The 17,379-nt window shown below is 34.3% G+C and overlaps 2 protein-coding genes across 2 annotated transcripts; both read left to right on the top strand.

The window, feature by feature from the left end:
* The first annotated feature begins 1,537 nt into the window (after positions 1-1,537).
* On the top strand, positions 1,538-7,920 carry LOC132052034 (EG45-like domain containing protein). Its single transcript, XM_059443376.1, has 4 exons — positions 1,538-1,687; positions 5,031-5,143; positions 5,436-5,736; positions 7,633-7,920. The coding sequence occupies exons 2-4, from the start codon at positions 5,032-5,034 to the stop codon at positions 7,637-7,639; spliced, it is 420 nt and encodes a 139-aa protein (XP_059299359.1). The 5' UTR covers positions 1,538-1,687; position 5,031; the 3' UTR covers positions 7,640-7,920.
* Positions 7,921-12,301: 4,381 nt separating this feature from the next.
* Positions 12,302-13,309, top strand: LOC132053882 (uncharacterized). Its single transcript, XM_059445975.1, has 3 exons — positions 12,302-12,633; positions 12,727-12,841; positions 13,220-13,309. The coding sequence occupies exons 1-3, from the start codon at positions 12,302-12,304 to the stop codon at positions 13,307-13,309; spliced, it is 537 nt and encodes a 178-aa protein (XP_059301958.1).
* The last annotated feature ends 4,070 nt before the right edge of the window (positions 13,310-17,379 follow it).

The following is a 17,379-nucleotide window of genomic DNA, read 5'->3' as shown; positions in this document are numbered from 1 at the left end:
ATTCCCCATATCAATAATTTGGTTTAACTATTTACTAAATATTAACTCAGTTTTTTTTTTTTTTTTTTTTTTTAAATTTTTTAAAGCCGTAGACAATTGCGCAAAACTTTATCTTCTTTTTCACCATTCCTCCACCACGTAGTAGTACCAACATATTAACATCGCCACTAATACTACCACCACCCTCGGTCATTGAAATACCATCGGAGACATACTGAAATTATTGAACTTGAAAGAAGACCTTGAAATCCACCATTATTGAGCTTGGAGTCTCATATCTAGAAATCGAAATACGGAAAGTGTTGTAATTCAAATTGGTTCAAAAATATTGTTGAAATACGCGTGTGAAGCGATACTAAATTTTGAGTTCACTTAGGGTTGATTTGGAGAGTTGCTAGTCGAATTTTGAGTTGGTGCATCGAAGAAGACGAGTTGAAGCATGTTGTATATCTATGTATATCCCCATGTATATCTCCCGATTATAGCAGTGTATCTCTTTCCGGACTGTTCTACCATGACTTTCTCGCTTTTGGTATTCGTGTTATCATATTGTTTTCGATATGCTTGGCCCTATCGACCTTTTGTCTTGTTTTCCTCTCTTTCCTCTCTTAGTAGGGTCTTTAAAAGCTTACTCTATCTTTCAAGGGGGTTAGGAATCACAGACACTCTACCCTCCCGACCCCACATGATGGGATTATACTGGGCTTGTTGTTGTTATTGTTGTATCTCTTTTACATCATGTATATTTGTGTTATCTATGAAAATCTGTGTGTGACATACACAATATAGATGTGATATATATTATTGATAGTCATACTTTTATGTCGATTTGAGCTCTAGATTTCTACTCCAAACCTATGCAGATCGCCCTATCTTCCTCAAATTTTGTATATAGATTCGTCTAGGTATTTCATCATGATCTAATATTTGGATGGAAATCTATTATTCCCTCCGTCCCAATTTAAGTGTCTTACTTTCCTTTGATCATTCCAAAAAAAAGATTTTCTATATTTATAAGTTTGCAAATTTGTGACCACAAGATTTAAAGGACTACACACATCTTTAATTTAATACTTACAAGATTCAAAAGCCTTTCCTTATTTCTTAACTCCACGTGTTTCAAGTCAAACTAAGATACTTAAATCTAGATTTTGACGGGAGTAGTTTTTGTTCCACGATTAGAAATAATATCGAAATGTGAACGTGTGAACATATAGAATATGCATTATTCTGTTTAGTCTTTTGAGTCCAGCATCTTTCTGAATCAAGTCCTAACTGGATTTGGAAGAAGCAAATTGTGGGGGTGAAATTGTCATAAAGACAACTAAAATCAATCAGTCAAAGTACTTCCCCCAAAAGAGACGCATACCATTGTTTTGTTAACTTTTGCTTCTAAGTTAACGTTTTTAATATTGCCGTGACTTATGACTTGTGGATAAAGCATCCGTCAATCAAGTATCTAATTGGTTACTTCTAAGTTTCTTTTTTTTGGGGTAAATCTGATATCAATAATAACCTCATAAATGCAAGTAATTCAAGATTTCGTTCCTTTTAAGTCCGTTATGCTTCTTGATCATGAGTCATTACGATATACATATAATACAAATTCTTGAATCTCCAATCTAAGCCTAATTCTTCAATTATTTAGCAGGCATTATTCGTCTTTGCATCCAAAAGATCTATTAAGGTATGTCTCCCTCTCAATGACTTGGTTTTTAGTTTTAACCTCAATTCTATCCCGCTCTTTTTGGTTGTGAATTTCCTGTGATCGATTCCACAAAGTTCTTGGCTAATAACAATTCTTTAATATCGTTACACTTAGTTTATTTTCAAATTAAAGGGACGAATAGAGAGGAAACAGGTGATGAGGCACATTTAAACCTCAATCTCCAAAAGTCTTTATAGATTGAAACCTAATTAAATAATAAGGGTTATGTAATGGGATTGTGCCGGGATCTTTAGACAAATAGCTGGCCGGATTTATTTTTTCTTGCCGGTATACATAAATTATACATTGGTCATATACATTTATACACATATTATACGTGGATTATTCTTATATTATATATTCGCTAACTATTTTTAATTTAAGTTGTTACTTGGGTGGCTATTTAGGTTATTTTTTCAAATGTGTATAAACTCATAAAAGTAGATCTCATAAAAGATTACGAGATCACCCCTTTCATTCTAGAGTGATGGAAGAATCATAATATTCAAGCTGTTTTTTTTCATGCTTTTTTTTTTCCAGAAGTCTAAAAAGAAAAGCGTGATTAACTGAGATATCTCTAATCTTCCCGTGTGAAATTCAATTAATTTTTTCTCTCTGGGATCAAAAGATTGGATCTGGCTATAAAAAGAATGTTAAATACTATAGTTTTCGTTGTATAAAATTCATTTGAAAATTGCAAGTTGCACTTTGAAAAATAGTAATTTCTCCGGCCATCCATGTTGGGTCACCGTCCATCACTCCTATAAATCCTTCAGATTTTGATTGATTCTTCAGACTTACAACTTAAGGGATTACTATTTAAATATTAAAATTACAAATTATGGATTGTTTAAAGATAAAATGATGAGTCTATGATACAGCATGTGCATAATTATTTTTCGTGTACTAGACTACTAATCTGTTCTGAAGACCATTAACATATAATTATTCACATGTTCGATCCCACATACAATGTCTTCTTTTGCTTTATCTATACCCAGAGCAATATTAACCTTGAGTCCTTGACCATAAAACTTATACTTTTAGTATGTATATGAAGTACTAACATTTTTATTCAAAAACGATTGAAAGACCAGCAACGTTATATGAGAGTAAATGTTAAAACTTTAGGCCCATATATTCACATTATAAGCGTTGTGAAAATGCTTATGTTAAATGAATATGTAGCCACATAAGCTTAGAGCAAATCATAAATGTTCGCATTTGAAATTCAAGTAACACAATCAGAAGATAAATAAATTAATACAAAAGCCACTCTAGATAGCTTAGTCATATCTTATGTATAGGCCTACAAGTGCTCCAATCCATGAGCGTGAAACCAATTTGACTGTATGTGATAAATTGGCCAATATACTTAAATCACATGAAAGTGAATTTATCTCCAAAGATTTACCATTTCTTGAAATTTATGTAGATTTAGTGACAAAACAAACAGAATAAAAGAATTATTCATATAGGTGATATCAATTAGTTGAATTAATCACCTTTCTAGATAGTGCTAAGTCGGCAGCCGTTCATTGACCCAATACAAGATCAATTGCTTTTATTCCTTTCTCCATTTGTTTTCACATGACTTGTTCTGTTTTTTGGTAATATTGTCCAGCTATTCACATGCACCAACAAAAGATCTGCCTATCTGTACCTCCTCAAATATTCAATTCCTTATCATTTTTTGGATTGATGGTGGACGACTGCGTGTAGAGAAGGAACATTTGATTCTAGAATGCAAACATAATTCAGTCTTACGATTTTTGGAATTTTAGATTCTCTTCTACTATTATCCATCGAGAAAAACTCATTATACGGGCACATAAGTTTTAGGTAGCATTTAAAAAAAAAGTCAAAAAACTCAAACTTATTACTCCCTTCGGATAAAAAAGAGTGTCCACTTAGCCATTTGCACACCCCTTAAGAAAATGCTAACTCCTAGAAAAAATAGGTAATTTGACTAAACTACTCCTAATTAAATGTGTATTGAGATTTGATCACATAGCACTTAATAGTGGCAAATCTGATAAAAATAAGGTAAATTTTTTCTTGATTTGACAAGTGGAGACTCTTTTTGACCTAAGAAAAAAAGGCTAAGCAGACACTCTTTTTTATCCGGAGGGAGTACTATACTACTCCCTCCGTCTGAAAATATTTGTCGTCCTTACTAAAAATGCTTGTCTCAAAATATTTATCGTTTTATTTTCCCAACATAAAGTTAAGTAATTTTTTTCCATTTTACCCTTGTATTAATTACATTAATGGGCTGATTTTTTGAGTTCACATACCAACATTTAAGAGATTTCATCATTAATGGAGTAAATATTTATTGAGGAGAGAGAGCATGAAATATGTTAAGAGGGTAAAATAGTCCAAATGCTAATCTTATAAATGCTTTCTTAATGGGCGTGTAAATGAAAAGTCGTAATAAATATTTTGAGACGGAAGGAATATTGAAAAAAGTCAAATATTGCTAAAGCAATGTCAAACGCAAAACTTTCATATTTAATGTGTTCACTTGAACTATATGCGTTACATTTATTATTAGTGGTTTGTTAGTTATTATAGTCTTCATTGATCTTAAATTTTCTCTATTCTCTATGTCAAAAGCTCGCACATAGATGTTTTTCTTTTCAAATGTATTGAAGGGTACATTACCTCTTCTCTTCTCTTTCCCTATACATATTGATGGAATGTTGAAAGTAGGCCTTTTCTCTTCTATGTACGTGAGAAATTCAAAAATAAGAATACTACAAATTAAATAGTTAAACCTAATACTCCTAATATATATAGTTGACTTTGAATGGATGTCCTATTAATAAATGTGACGTCCAACAAACTTAAGTCTAGCATGAATGTTTAAAAACGAAAAAAAAAGAATACTACATATTATCTTTCTTTGAAGCCTGACTTTTGGATGTGATCATGACAGATCAGAATTTAGACGTGTGACAGATTTCTATGAATTGAGATATTGAATTCTAAAATGTTACCTAATTATATCTTATCTTTTTCACACACATATTATAAGTATGAATTGATCAAAACATTGTATTCTGCTGAAATTGCTGAACCCATTAATGTCGGATGCACCATTTGAGGGGTGAACGAGAGAGGATTCACCATTTTGAAAGTAAATATTGGATGCAGATTTCTATAATTACTTAATGTAACCCTGAGACTATATATGTATATTAAAAGAGAGTTGACCCAAAATCGTATCACACTCACCATTCTTGTATATATACAGTCGAAACGACTGCAAATAACAAGCCTAAGTATATATATTTATAAAACTCCCTTGCCTTTATAGGATGATGTCAAAGGCCTCATCATGGCTGCCGTTATTTTTCCTATTTGCTCACCTCTTTCACGCTTCTCATGCTGATCTTGGAACTGCCAGCCAGTATAGCCCACCATACACACGTAAGTTCCTCTCAAATTTCTTCTTCTTTTCTTTTCACTCGTAAAAAAGACAGTTCGGTGCACGGAATATTTCATGTTCACACGACGTATAAAAAAGGGCCGTACCTCAAAGAGTATAATGTAAGCAGCCTACCCTGACTCAAGTATCAATAGCTGATTCAGCAGCTCGAACCTATGACCTATAAAACAAACGAAGACAACTTTTAACAATTTCCATCATAGACTAACATAAAAAGTGAGAATTCAGGTAACCACTCTGTTCTGAATAAGTAATTAATTGTTTTTTCCACAGCGACGGCATGTTTTGGAAGTGATGCAACACAGTTCCCATCAAGCAACTACTTTGCAGCAGCAGGGGAAGGGATATGGGACAATGGAGCAGCATGTGGGAGACAATATTTGATCAGTTGCATTAACTCAGTATTGCCTCAAGCTTGTAAACATGGAGAGACGATTCAGATAAAGATCGTTGACCGGGCAAGAAACTCAGTTTCTAGGCCTATTAGGGAAGGAACCACCATGGTTCTTTCTAATGCTGCTCTTGCCGCCATTGCTGTTCCACATGCACCTTCTCTCAATATTGATTTCCGACAGTAAGTAATATTATTATATATTAACTGTCTATATCTAATGAATTTAGTTTTATTTCCTAGATCTCCCACCAAGGCATGCAGATCCACCCTTTTAATATTTATATGCTAAATTCACGTTAAAAAGGCATCAGGAGAATTTAGAGATTTATGCTAATTCACGTTAAAGGGCACTCTAATCGAGCACACTATAGAGGAGTTTAATGTAGGGGTGGAGCTAGAAGCCTGGATAAGGGTTTGATCGTAGGGATAACTTTTCCGGGATTATAAGGGGCGACCACTAAATTTAATGTATAAAAGATAAGGGTTTGATCGTAGCGAGTAACTTTTTCTTTATAAGCAGGGGCGAATCTATGTATAAAAGATGGGTCATGCGAACTCATGGTCACCCGACTAAACACGGTATATTATGTATATAATTCGTAAAATATATCTAATATTAATTGAAGGAACACATGGTCAAACTAGACCGAGTGGAGCACTGGTTAAGTGTGGGGTTTAATCCATCAAGGCTGTTGGATCGAACCCTACAATATGCACTTTAAAATTCGAAGCAGCTTTTAACGTTTTGCGCTCCAAGTTGCTGTCACTATGAAATTTATATCTTAGCTTAAAAGCAATGGTAAACCGATCCTGTTGAAATTCTGAATTCGCCTATGTTTATATATAGTATATTTGTGTTAAGAAATACATTAAATGTGTACAAATATTAAATTCAGAACTCAGTGTGTACCACTTAAAATCGTCGTTCTACAACTCAGAATCCATAAAATTGAAATCCTGCTGGCTATGCCTTAAAGTATCAATGGTTGAGTCTGCGGCTCGAGTCCGTGACCTATAAATCACAAGACAATAATTTACCGTTGCTTCAATACTCCAGTTCATGCTAAATTCACGTTAATTGTCATAAGGGTGAAAATCATTTTCACCCCCCAACTTTACTCATTCCCCCCCCCCCCCCTTCCCCCAGCCCTTAATTCTAATTGGCTTTTTAAAATTCCTATTTTACCCTTACATTATTAACTTGTCTTTTTGTTCTTTTATCTCTTTAATCTATGTAACAAATTTCCTATTAAAAAAAAAATTATTTTCGAGACAGAAAAAGAAAAATGAGAAATACTAGTTGAGTATATAACTTAATACCGTTCTATAATGAAATAAATAAGAAGAATAAGAATTTTATTAATAATACTCAAAACTATGATATCTATATGTACAAGTAAAAATAACATGTAAGAATAATTTTATGAATATATTTCAATGAAGTAATATAATATATAAAATAATTAATAAAAATAGAGGTATATTCTATAACAAATTCCTAAAAAATTATCTATTTATATTCTAAATGAATTTTAAATTTTAATTTAAAATATTCCATTAATGACAACCAAAACTCGTTTATGTATTGACAATAGAGAATAAAAGAGAAGTGAAACTTATACACACACACACATATACAGAGAGAGAGACGCCCGCGCGCACACACGCACATACACATATATGTAAAAATAAAAGGTAATATGTATGTGTGTGCGCGCACGTGTATATACATACTTAATGCATGTAATATTAAAATATCAATCATAACAGTAATCTTTGATTTTGTGATAAATTCATACTCTACTTATAATATGAATTTAGATAAAAATGTATAAATAGGTTAATAAATAAATTTTCTATAATATAAAAAGGTATTACATAGATTAGGATTGAAAATGCTAAAGATAAAATAGATATTATTTAGGATAAAGGGGGGAGAATATCTATTATTCGAGGGGGGAGTTTTATTCATACAGGATGATCAGCTTAGTTACTTTCCAAAAAAAAAAAAGAAAGTCAAACGAAATTTATGTATTATGAAACTGACGGATCGGAACTGTCTATTTATCATCGCAGGGTCTAGAAATATTGGTGCAGGACGTGGGAGTCACATTGTACATTTCAAGAATCTGACTTATCCTTGGCATTTTCTAGAATGAATCTTTGATTTATCCGTCAGTTTTTATTAGTCATTGACTAATTTGTAGTTAATCTGATCGATGGAGAAATTTATCAATAATATAAACAAACAAAATATGATTGATTAGCCGCTTTTTAAGAAAATTGGACATCTGCAGGCAAATGTCTTATTCTCTAATTTATTATCCTTGGGACAAATTGGTTTTATAGTATTTAATAAATAGATATCTGGAATCCTCCTTATAATTATAAAAGGTCACTATCTATGTATTCATTGAGTAGCACTATTTTCCATTGGTATTGTGCAGGTTTGTAAATATGAAATCATATAGCTTGACTTTTCAAAATTAGAATATATATTTGTCTAAACTAGATAAGGTCGTTCGATCTGATTGTGAACTTTGATTAATTTTATTTTTTGAGAACCAAATATTGATTCAGATGCTACCTAATTCTTTCAACACTTCTGGATCGGGATGTAGGAGTGTCAAACTTTATAATTCCCGCTTTAATAACATTGATTTCTTAATATTTTATGCAAAAAAATTACAAACATAAAAGTGATATGGATCATAAATCTTTTATAATTAAAATACTAACAAAATATCTGAGAAAATTATAATTAAAAAAATGTTTGAATTCCAAACTAGTAAATAGTGACACATCAATAGGTCCCAAGACTATGAGCCTGTTTGGCTTAGCTTAAAAAAGTGGCTTATAAGGTGATTTGACCAAAAAAATATTATGCCAAAAAAATAAACTCTTTCCAACTTATTTTTTTTTGGATTATTCTAAGTACTTTTTTAACTTATAAGCTGGTTTGTCAAACACCTAAAAAATCAAAAAACAATTTATATGTTGGTTTGACCACCCAAACGGCCTCTATAGGATTACCGTTTCCCGAAGATTAGAAAATAGAAAAGATAAAATTTGGCTTGAGTTTGTAGATAAAGAAGTGGTTTTGACGGTTAATATAAAATTAAAAACAAGGTCAGAGACTAGGGGTGTCTTTGTTGTCTTTTTGGATAAAGAATCCGCGACTTAGGTAGCACAAAAAATAAAAAGTTGAACCAAACTAGTGCCAAAAAAAAAAAATTACATTAGTAGTATCCACGCACGAAATTCGTGCGTGAAAGGACCAAAATGCAAAATCGCACTTTGGGCCTTTCACGCACGAATTTCGTGCGCGAATGGGGACCATAAATCGGTCCCTCCATCTTCCCCACCTCAGAATCCGCGATGTCCCCCTCCCCCACGCGCTATTAAACCCCATTTTCAGTGGTCCCAACCCCCTTAAAATACTAATTTCGTGTTATTTTTCAATCAAAAACTCAATATTCTTAGTATATTGAAGTGTAAGAACAAGTTTTTAAGGTTGGATTTCGGAATAGAGCGGCGTATAACACATTTCAAAAACTCAAAAAAAGCTTCAATCTAGGTATTTCACTACGAATTTTCTATTACATTGTTAAATATATTATTACCCTAAGCATGGTCATTGTGTAACTATGGTGGATTACTCGTTTTGCTTTTTTTTTTTTTGCGTTTTTGGGCAGTCCGTGCACTGTTGGGACTGCCCATTTTTTCATTTTTTTTTATTTTTTAATTTGTTTATCTATTGTTAATTAGTTAATTATTTATTGCTTGTTTATTTAGTATTTGTTAATTGTTGGATTAGTGACTTAAGTATTTATTAATTGTTAGACTAGCTATTTCAATTATTAGACTGGCTAATTATTTATTTTGTTTTTGTTAAGCGAACTGTTTATTTGTTAATAATTTCTTAATTGTTTCATCAGTTAATTATTTATTTATTTGTTAAATATACGATAATAATTTATTAATTTTTTTTATTAGTTACTTAATTGTTTATTTATTAAATATATGATAATAACTTGTTAATTATTTGATTATTTAGTTATTTGTTTATTTATTAATTATTTATATTAATTGTATGCTAACTAATTGTTAATTGTTTGACTTATCTTTATATTTTAGGAATGAAAACCCTTAGTTTAGGATTCATAACCCGTAGCTTAGGATTGAAAACCCTTAATATAATTTTCTATAAAATATTACATAACTAATATTACTTGTTAATGATTTATTTAAAATACGTAAAACGTATGGGTCACCACAATCTTTAATAAAATTTTCGATAAAAGATTACATAAGCGATACTAATACTACTTGTTAATGATTTATTTAAAATGCGTAAAATAGATGGATCACCACCCTCTTGATCGGGGCCTTCGACCGAGAGTTCGTATCTTAGCATAAACATATATGGACATCGAATAAAAAGTCTCGGTCCGTACCCGATTAGCGGACTCGGGGAGATCTTAGTTGCTACATATATACTTGTTAATGATCGATTTAAAATAGGTCAGTAAAATGATTGGATCACCAGACGCTTGATTTCATCTCCGGGTGAGGCTACAATTACCCGATGTGGAGTCATTTACCGTATGGACGCCCATTGTACCGAGCCTAGGTCGCCACCTCGGACATATGATTGGACATCCAGTTTCGCGGCTCCGGATGGTCATATTTCCGCCGAGTCGGCTTTTGTCGGCCCGTTATGCTCACTTGGGACTCATAGACATGCGAGATCCGATTGGAGAGGACACGCCCCCACATCGACGTGCGCGTTTATACCTACCGGATATATCCTATTCCCGAACACTTCGGGTTCGCATACAGCGGTATCTTCGGTATATCGACGATCTCGCCGAGATAGGATGTTATTGGCCGCCTTTGTCTTTGCCGGGGCTACATGTATCGAGGATCACTCGCCGATGTTCTATGGGCATTGTGGAGAGGTCCCCGCATTTTGCTCGCTCCTTCGGAGTAATATATTTAAATGTGTGTAATTATACACAAAATATTTTTTTTTTTTCATCGATAAAAAATCTTTTAAATGACTATATCGGATATGGGTGTGGACTAGGTTCGAGGCTACCACCCTCCCACCCTATCTTCGTCCCGATGCCATACGCGCGGAGATGGTCGCGAGGCGTACGCCGACGTGTGGGAGACGCACCGCCAGCCCTTCTCCCGTTTAGGATCGGCTGAGACCGCATGACGGCGCGAGACGGTATGTTCATATTTTGGATTCACACGCTAGACCACATAGCTACTATTTTAGTCTTTTGTTGTTAACTAGTTCAATTCTTTTTACTGTGCGCGGACGCCGTATGATTATATTTTGGATGAAAGCCGGCGTTTTGTGGGGAGTCGGCCACATGTGGATGTCGCGGTGTCCATTGATACATATGGATATCGTTGAGTATCACGCGCCCAACCGCGTGTTACGCATTGGGTATGTACGAATATACGCGGCTACGGTTTGGGAGCATGAACACTATGCGAGGGACGAAGATCGTCGATGAGGCGGAGAGGCGGCACCGAGTTGGGATGTGAGGATGGCCGAGCGTGGTCGACGTGACACTCCCATCCATGTGTACATAGAGTGGTACATGCGGATCATCGCATGATTTGACAACACACCACGGGATGACAATTTCGCAGGATCTATGACACGGGTAAGTTTTATTAGTCTTAAACTTAAATCATCGTCTTATGTACTACTTTACAAATTTATTCAATACAAAATTTATTCAATTATTAATATTTGCAAACATATGCAGGTACGGACCGTTCAGACGATGCGCTATGAGAGCACTGCCCGTACGGAGGCCCCCGAGACGGCGGAGTTGCAGCACGGATGATTGAGCTTGCCGAGACCGGTATGAGACAGCACATGACTTTGAGCGTCTCCGAGCGTGTTCCCCGGTGCCCCCACCCGGGGCGACAGGCGGTCGTGGTCGCCGAGGAGCCGGTGGTCGTCGCAACACACCACGTCGACTATAGAGATCCAAGTTCTTACCGGCCGGAATCTATGACATATCCCATCGACTTCTCATTCCCGTCCGTCGACTTTGACACCATACGTATACGCGTAAAGTGGACCTTTTTTTCAGGTTGTGTGCCCTGGCCTAAAAGTACAAGCTGCATTATTTGCCTGTCTTGTATTGCGCACCATTTTAATGCGCACTATAAGTATTGATTTGACAACACACCACGCATGACAATTTCAGGAATCTATGACACATAAAGGCTTGATTTGACAATACGTTGCTGCAATATTTGACCGTTTTGTATTGCGTACCATTTTAATGCGCACTATAAGTATTGATTTGACAACACACCACGCATGACAATTTCAGGAATCTATGACACATAAAGGCTTGATTTGACAATACGTTGCTGCAATATTTGACCGTTTTGTATTGCGCACCATTTTAATGCGCACTATAAGTATTGATTTGACAACACACCACGCATGACGATTTCAGGAATCTATTTAACTTGAAGGCTTGACGAGTGAAAAACTCATCAATTGCATAAGTCTAAGTCTTACAAGTCATAAAAAAAAAAATCAAACTTCATTGAAAAAATATCTCAAAATGCTTCAACTGTTAAGGTTTCACTATTTTGGGATGGAGATATCGTCGAGGACAATTACTCCATTCGTTATAGTATCAGACCAAAAGCCCATGTTAAATTTCCAACAACTTTAAATTATGAAACACTAGTCAGTTACATGCACGAAACACCCACTGAGTTTGGAATCTTAATAACTGACAGATATCCACAAACAATATCAAACGGTGTAGTGCGTTATGGCATGCACAATATCAACGATGATAAATCTTTGAGTGATTATTTGGGATCGCCGGAAGAATATCGTGATTTAGTATTCATTAATGTTCTTGAGATGTATGTTGAAAAGATACCTCGGGAAGAAATCCCTCAAGTCCAGCCTATTCATGGTAACACTTATGGGGACTTTAGTTCTTATGGAGACATTTTGAGTGGTCAAGTGCCGTTGGAAAATCTAAGCCAGCAATTTAATCAAGCTTACAATGAAAATTGGTAAATACGGATTTTTTATATTATTATTATTATGTGTAGTAGCATGTGTTTGTTGTATGAATCGGTAAGTAACCAGTTTTCAAATCTTTATAGGAACTATTCTCAAAACTCACCAGTGGTACCAAATATGGATGTTGGTCAATCCTCTCAGTTCGGTGGAGTTGATCATTCTCCACACCATGACAAAGCGCTTATGAACAACGAAGAAGTTCATCATCTTGATATATATATATATATATATATATATATATATATATATATATTATATATATATATATATATATATGATGTTGGTTTTAAAATATGTTTTCATGTAGGAGGATGAATGCACTTAATAATGAAGATTTTCCTAATTATTATGAGTCATCATCAAGTGATGACGATGAAATAGCTAATAATGCGAGAGGTAACCGATGATGAAGACGATGATGATGTTCAAGTTGGTATGACCAACAATATTCCTCAAAGCCAAAACCAACAAGAACCAATACACCATCACATACCACCATCAATGGCTGAAAACCCAACTTCTGAAAGCCCAATTCAGTGGCATTCTAACAATATCCTTTATCTTGATAGCCTGCAGGGTCGTGATGATGCATTTGTCTTCACAAGAGAAGATTATGATAGTCGCTTAAAAACCTGGATTGAACCTAAGGATCTCAACAAAGATTGATGCTACCTTGCAAAGGGAATGTTGTTCACATCCAAAAAAGCTTTGCAACGGGCTGTCAAAATTTATTGTTTTAAGGACATGAGGGAGTTTAAGGTTGATGTCAAACTCAAAGATATGGAGGCTAGTTTGTCGACGACGGTATCAAGGCTGTGAGTGGTTGCTTCGGGGAATTGTTAAGCCTGATGGTATGTGGGCTATCACAAAATTCCGCGAAAGACACACTTGTGATATGGAAGAAAATCGAGCAGATCATTATAATTTAGATATAAACATGATTGCTCAAGTGTTACTTAAAGACATTGCCGAAACGCCAAGGTAACTTATCCTACCTAGTACATTATATGTCTTATATCAATTGAAAGATCATTACTAAATGTTGTTTGTTTAAACTTGTGCAGTTCCCCATTAAATATTGTATTCGAAACGTTCAAACCGTATATAGTAAAACTATAAGCAACGAAAGGGATTTCTGGCGTAGACGCGCTTTTGAGATGGTTTTTGAAATTGGCATGCTTCTTTTCAATCGCCGCAAGGTATATAGCAGCTCTACAACATTTTAATCATGGTAATCGTTGTAGAGTGGCGACTTATAGAGGGTAAAATCTTCAACTTCGTATTTTGGACATTCAAACCATGCATTGATGGTTTTGCTCACTGCCGACCAGTGATATCCATAGATGGTATGCATGTATATGGTGCCTACGACATCAAGCTCCTAATTGTAATAGGAATGGATGCCAATGGGTCAATATTTCCTCTTGCTTTTGCAATTGCCGCTAAAGAGAGCAACGACACATGGGGGATCTTTTTGACCCATTTGAAAACTCATGTTATTAAGGATCGTATCGGCATATGTGCGTCTTTTCGATCGTCATAAAGGCATATTGCACAATATGAATAATTTACCGGGGTGGCAGCCTCCCTTTGTTTACCATCGCTATTTTTTAAGGCACTTGAAGGCAAATTTGCAATCAACGTTTCACAATGGCACTCTAAACAAATTGATGTGGGGGGCACGATGGAGCATCAACAATGAAAATGGGCAAAAAATGGATACGATCGTGGTCGGTGAGTGAACCCACATACGTTTGGTTGATGAAGCTCGATGTTGAAAAATGGACGCTTCATGCCGATGGAGGCAAAAGATGGGGCATGCTCACAACAAACGGCTCGAGTCTTTCAATGGCTTGTCGAAATCGCTCGAGGACTACTGTCACCGCAATGGTGAGAATGACTTTCAAGCTGGTGGTGGAGCGATTTGTTGTTAGGACAAGGCAAAGCGAGCGATATTAGCCGACGGCGGGACATGGATGCCAAAGCCCTTCAAAACTATGGAGCATTATAGAAAAAAATGTGAGCGTCACCAAATGACCGAGTATGACCCAATTCAACATGTGTATGAAGTTAGGACGGGTTATTACAACAGTAAGGGTGGAAACGTGCATACCGTTTATGAGGCAACAAGAACATGCACTTATGGTAAGTGGCAAACGTACCACATGCCGTGTTCTCATGTTGTCAAGTGCTTCGAGAGAATGAGAAAAAGGGTAACAAAATATGTGGCGGGGGAATACAAGGTCCACGCTACCTTACCTTAGAGCATATTCCGGCCAATTTCACCCACTTGGTAATGAAGCTTATTGGCCAAACGAGCCGTGTTCGATGGTTGCTAACAAGGATTACATTAGAAAATTGGGCATTAACTCACGGAGTCGTAGACCCAATCAAATGGATGTTAGTGAAAGAACTTACTCTCGCAAGTGCTCTATATGTAAGCAATATGGCCATGACAAGCGTTCGTGTGGGCAACAAGCCGTGGTAGTACAAGCACGTCTCGAAGTAATAGAGCCTCTAGAACTTGAAGATTGTATTGTTATTGTAATTTATTATTGTATTGCTTTGAATTAGTATTGTAATTAAATGGAATGAATTATTTTTTAATTAGTATAAACCTCTCGTATTGGATGAATTATTATTAAATCAAATATTTAAATTTGTACATTCAAATATAATAAAACACTTAAATCAAAACCCCTATAAATATTACAAGTTTCAAAACTTGCTTCGGGGCACTTTAGAACCCCTAAAACGACGATCCAAACGTTTAGGTGGACTTGATGTAATGAGCCAACATTATTGTACGCAAAAAAGATATTAAGTTTTATATAAAATATTGATATTTTGGGATTTTGAAACATGACTAATCTTTGCCCAAAGTATGAAAAAAAATGTGATTGGAAAGGTAACACAAAAAAAAAAAAAAAAAAAAAAAAAAAAAATTCGTGCGTGAAAGGCCCAAAGTGCATTTTTGACACCATTCACGCACGAAATTCGTGCGTGGATACTACTAATGTAATTTTTTTTTTTTTTACATTAGTTTGGTTCAATTTTTTATTTTTTGTGCTACTTAAGTCGCAGATTCTTGGATAAAGGGTGGTTATGTCATATGTGTGTTGCAAATATCAGAATCAGATCAGACTATGGGTGTGTTTGACTATATTAATGATTTTGCAAATTTTCTGGACTTATTATGTAATTTCATAATTAAGATGTTGGCCGTCGAAAAGCATAAAAGAAACAACAGTACAAAATAAAAGGCTCAAGTTAGTGTTATTATTTCGTGTTCATAAATAAAAAATCAGGAAGCAGAAAACATTAGCTTAATAAAAAAACATAAACAAACAAAAAATTATTTTGAGCAGGCAAATTTCATTTGCGTCTTTAGGGAATTTAATTCCTTTACTGTTGCCCAAGTTATATGGATTAATTACTTTCAGGATAGAACGAAAAACTAGTTAAACCGAAAAGCGGCACTTAATTTATTAAATTTTTAACTCAAATTATACATAATCACATTAACATTTATAATGTAATTTATAAAAGATTATCTCCTTTTTTTTTTTGTCCAAAAAGTTTTTTATCTATTATCATTTAAACAATTTAACTTAGAATGATTTAATGTCACACAAATATTTAATCTGTTTTGGATGTTAGTACATTCAAATAAAGTCCTTTTCTTTATTTCTTAAACTAATGCTAAGTCAAAGAAATTCAATTTTTTTTAGGAAAGGAGTATTTGTTTTGGAAAAAAAAAAAATACACAAAAGAGGGGAGAAATTTCATAATTCGGTTTATAAAATCTGATGCACAACCTCTGAATTTATATAGAATGAAAGGGCGAAGTGAAAGAATTACAAACCTAAAAGACACCTTTTTTTTTTTTTCCATGCATGCCTTAAAATTCCAAAAGTTAGGGAGAATAATGTGATTTTCATTTAGTAAACGAAAAGATGTGCTATATCCAAAATGCACTAGGTATAGACTAGGTATCGAAAAGACAGATGGAGGATATTAATTTCTTGGAAGCTAACAATATGCATGGATGGGCAAAGGAAGTTGCCTAATTGGCTACACCTAATTCAAGAAGTCGTTGGATAGTTCTGAACTGACAACCTGCTTTTTCAAATTATTTCAGCTTGCTTTGGTCAAGCAACGACCAAGTCAACTTCAAATGGGCAACTACTTTCGATATCTTCTCCTTTCTTTTGGTTTGTATTAACTTGGTTGGTTTTTGTTTTTCTCAAATAGCCTTGTTGGTTTATTATTGTTATCCACACCTTATAATGATTAAAGGACTCTTCTCTCTCTCTCTCTCTCTCTCAAGTCTTGTCTTTTTATAGAAATCTAGTAGTTTCTAAAATGCAAGAACGGAAGAACATATAAAGGTATTCACCTAAGTTTATATTTCGATCAAATTAAGTTATACATTATTATTTAATGTTTGGTAAACAATAAAAGTTATTAAGTGCTTATAGGCCCAGGAGAGCTCAACATAATTGGAAGCTTAAAGCGAAACTTTAATTAGAGGTTTAATATCTAAACAAACTTCATATATATTTTATTTGAAATTCATTTTCTAACTTTTTTTAGATGCAAAATTATTACTTAATAATTTTTCTATTTCTTCGAATAATTTTTTTCATTAATTTTAGGTAATATTTTATCAATTTCAATGTTAAAAAACATCCTTCCACTGAGGCAATAATTACAGGAACTGTTAACATAATTCT

Source organism: Lycium ferocissimum, chromosome 4 (assembly GCF_029784015.1).
Source record: "Lycium ferocissimum isolate CSIRO_LF1 chromosome 4, AGI_CSIRO_Lferr_CH_V1, whole genome shotgun sequence".
NCBI classification, from domain to species: Eukaryota; Viridiplantae; Streptophyta; class Magnoliopsida; order Solanales; family Solanaceae; genus Lycium; species Lycium ferocissimum.
This window is presented reverse-complemented; position numbering and strand designations above follow the sequence as displayed.

Coding starts and splice junctions, on each gene's coding strand:
- LOC132053882 (XM_059445975.1), top strand. CDS start 12,302: ATGCACGAAACACCCACTGAGTTTGGAATCTTAATAACTGACAGATAT. Junction 12,634..12,726: donor CAAGCTTACAATGAAAATTG/GTAAATACGGAT, acceptor AAATCTTTATAG/GAACTATTCTCAAAACTCAC. Junction 12,842..13,219: donor CGCTTATGAACAACGAAGAA/GTTCATCATCTT, acceptor GATAGCCTGCAG/GGTCGTGATGATGCATTTGT.
- LOC132052034 (XM_059443376.1), top strand. CDS start 5,032: ATGATGTCAAAGGCCTCATCATGGCTGCCGTTATTTTTCCTATTTGCT. Junction 5,144..5,435: donor GTATAGCCCACCATACACAC/GTAAGTTCCTCT, acceptor TTTTTTCCACAG/CGACGGCATGTTTTGGAAGT.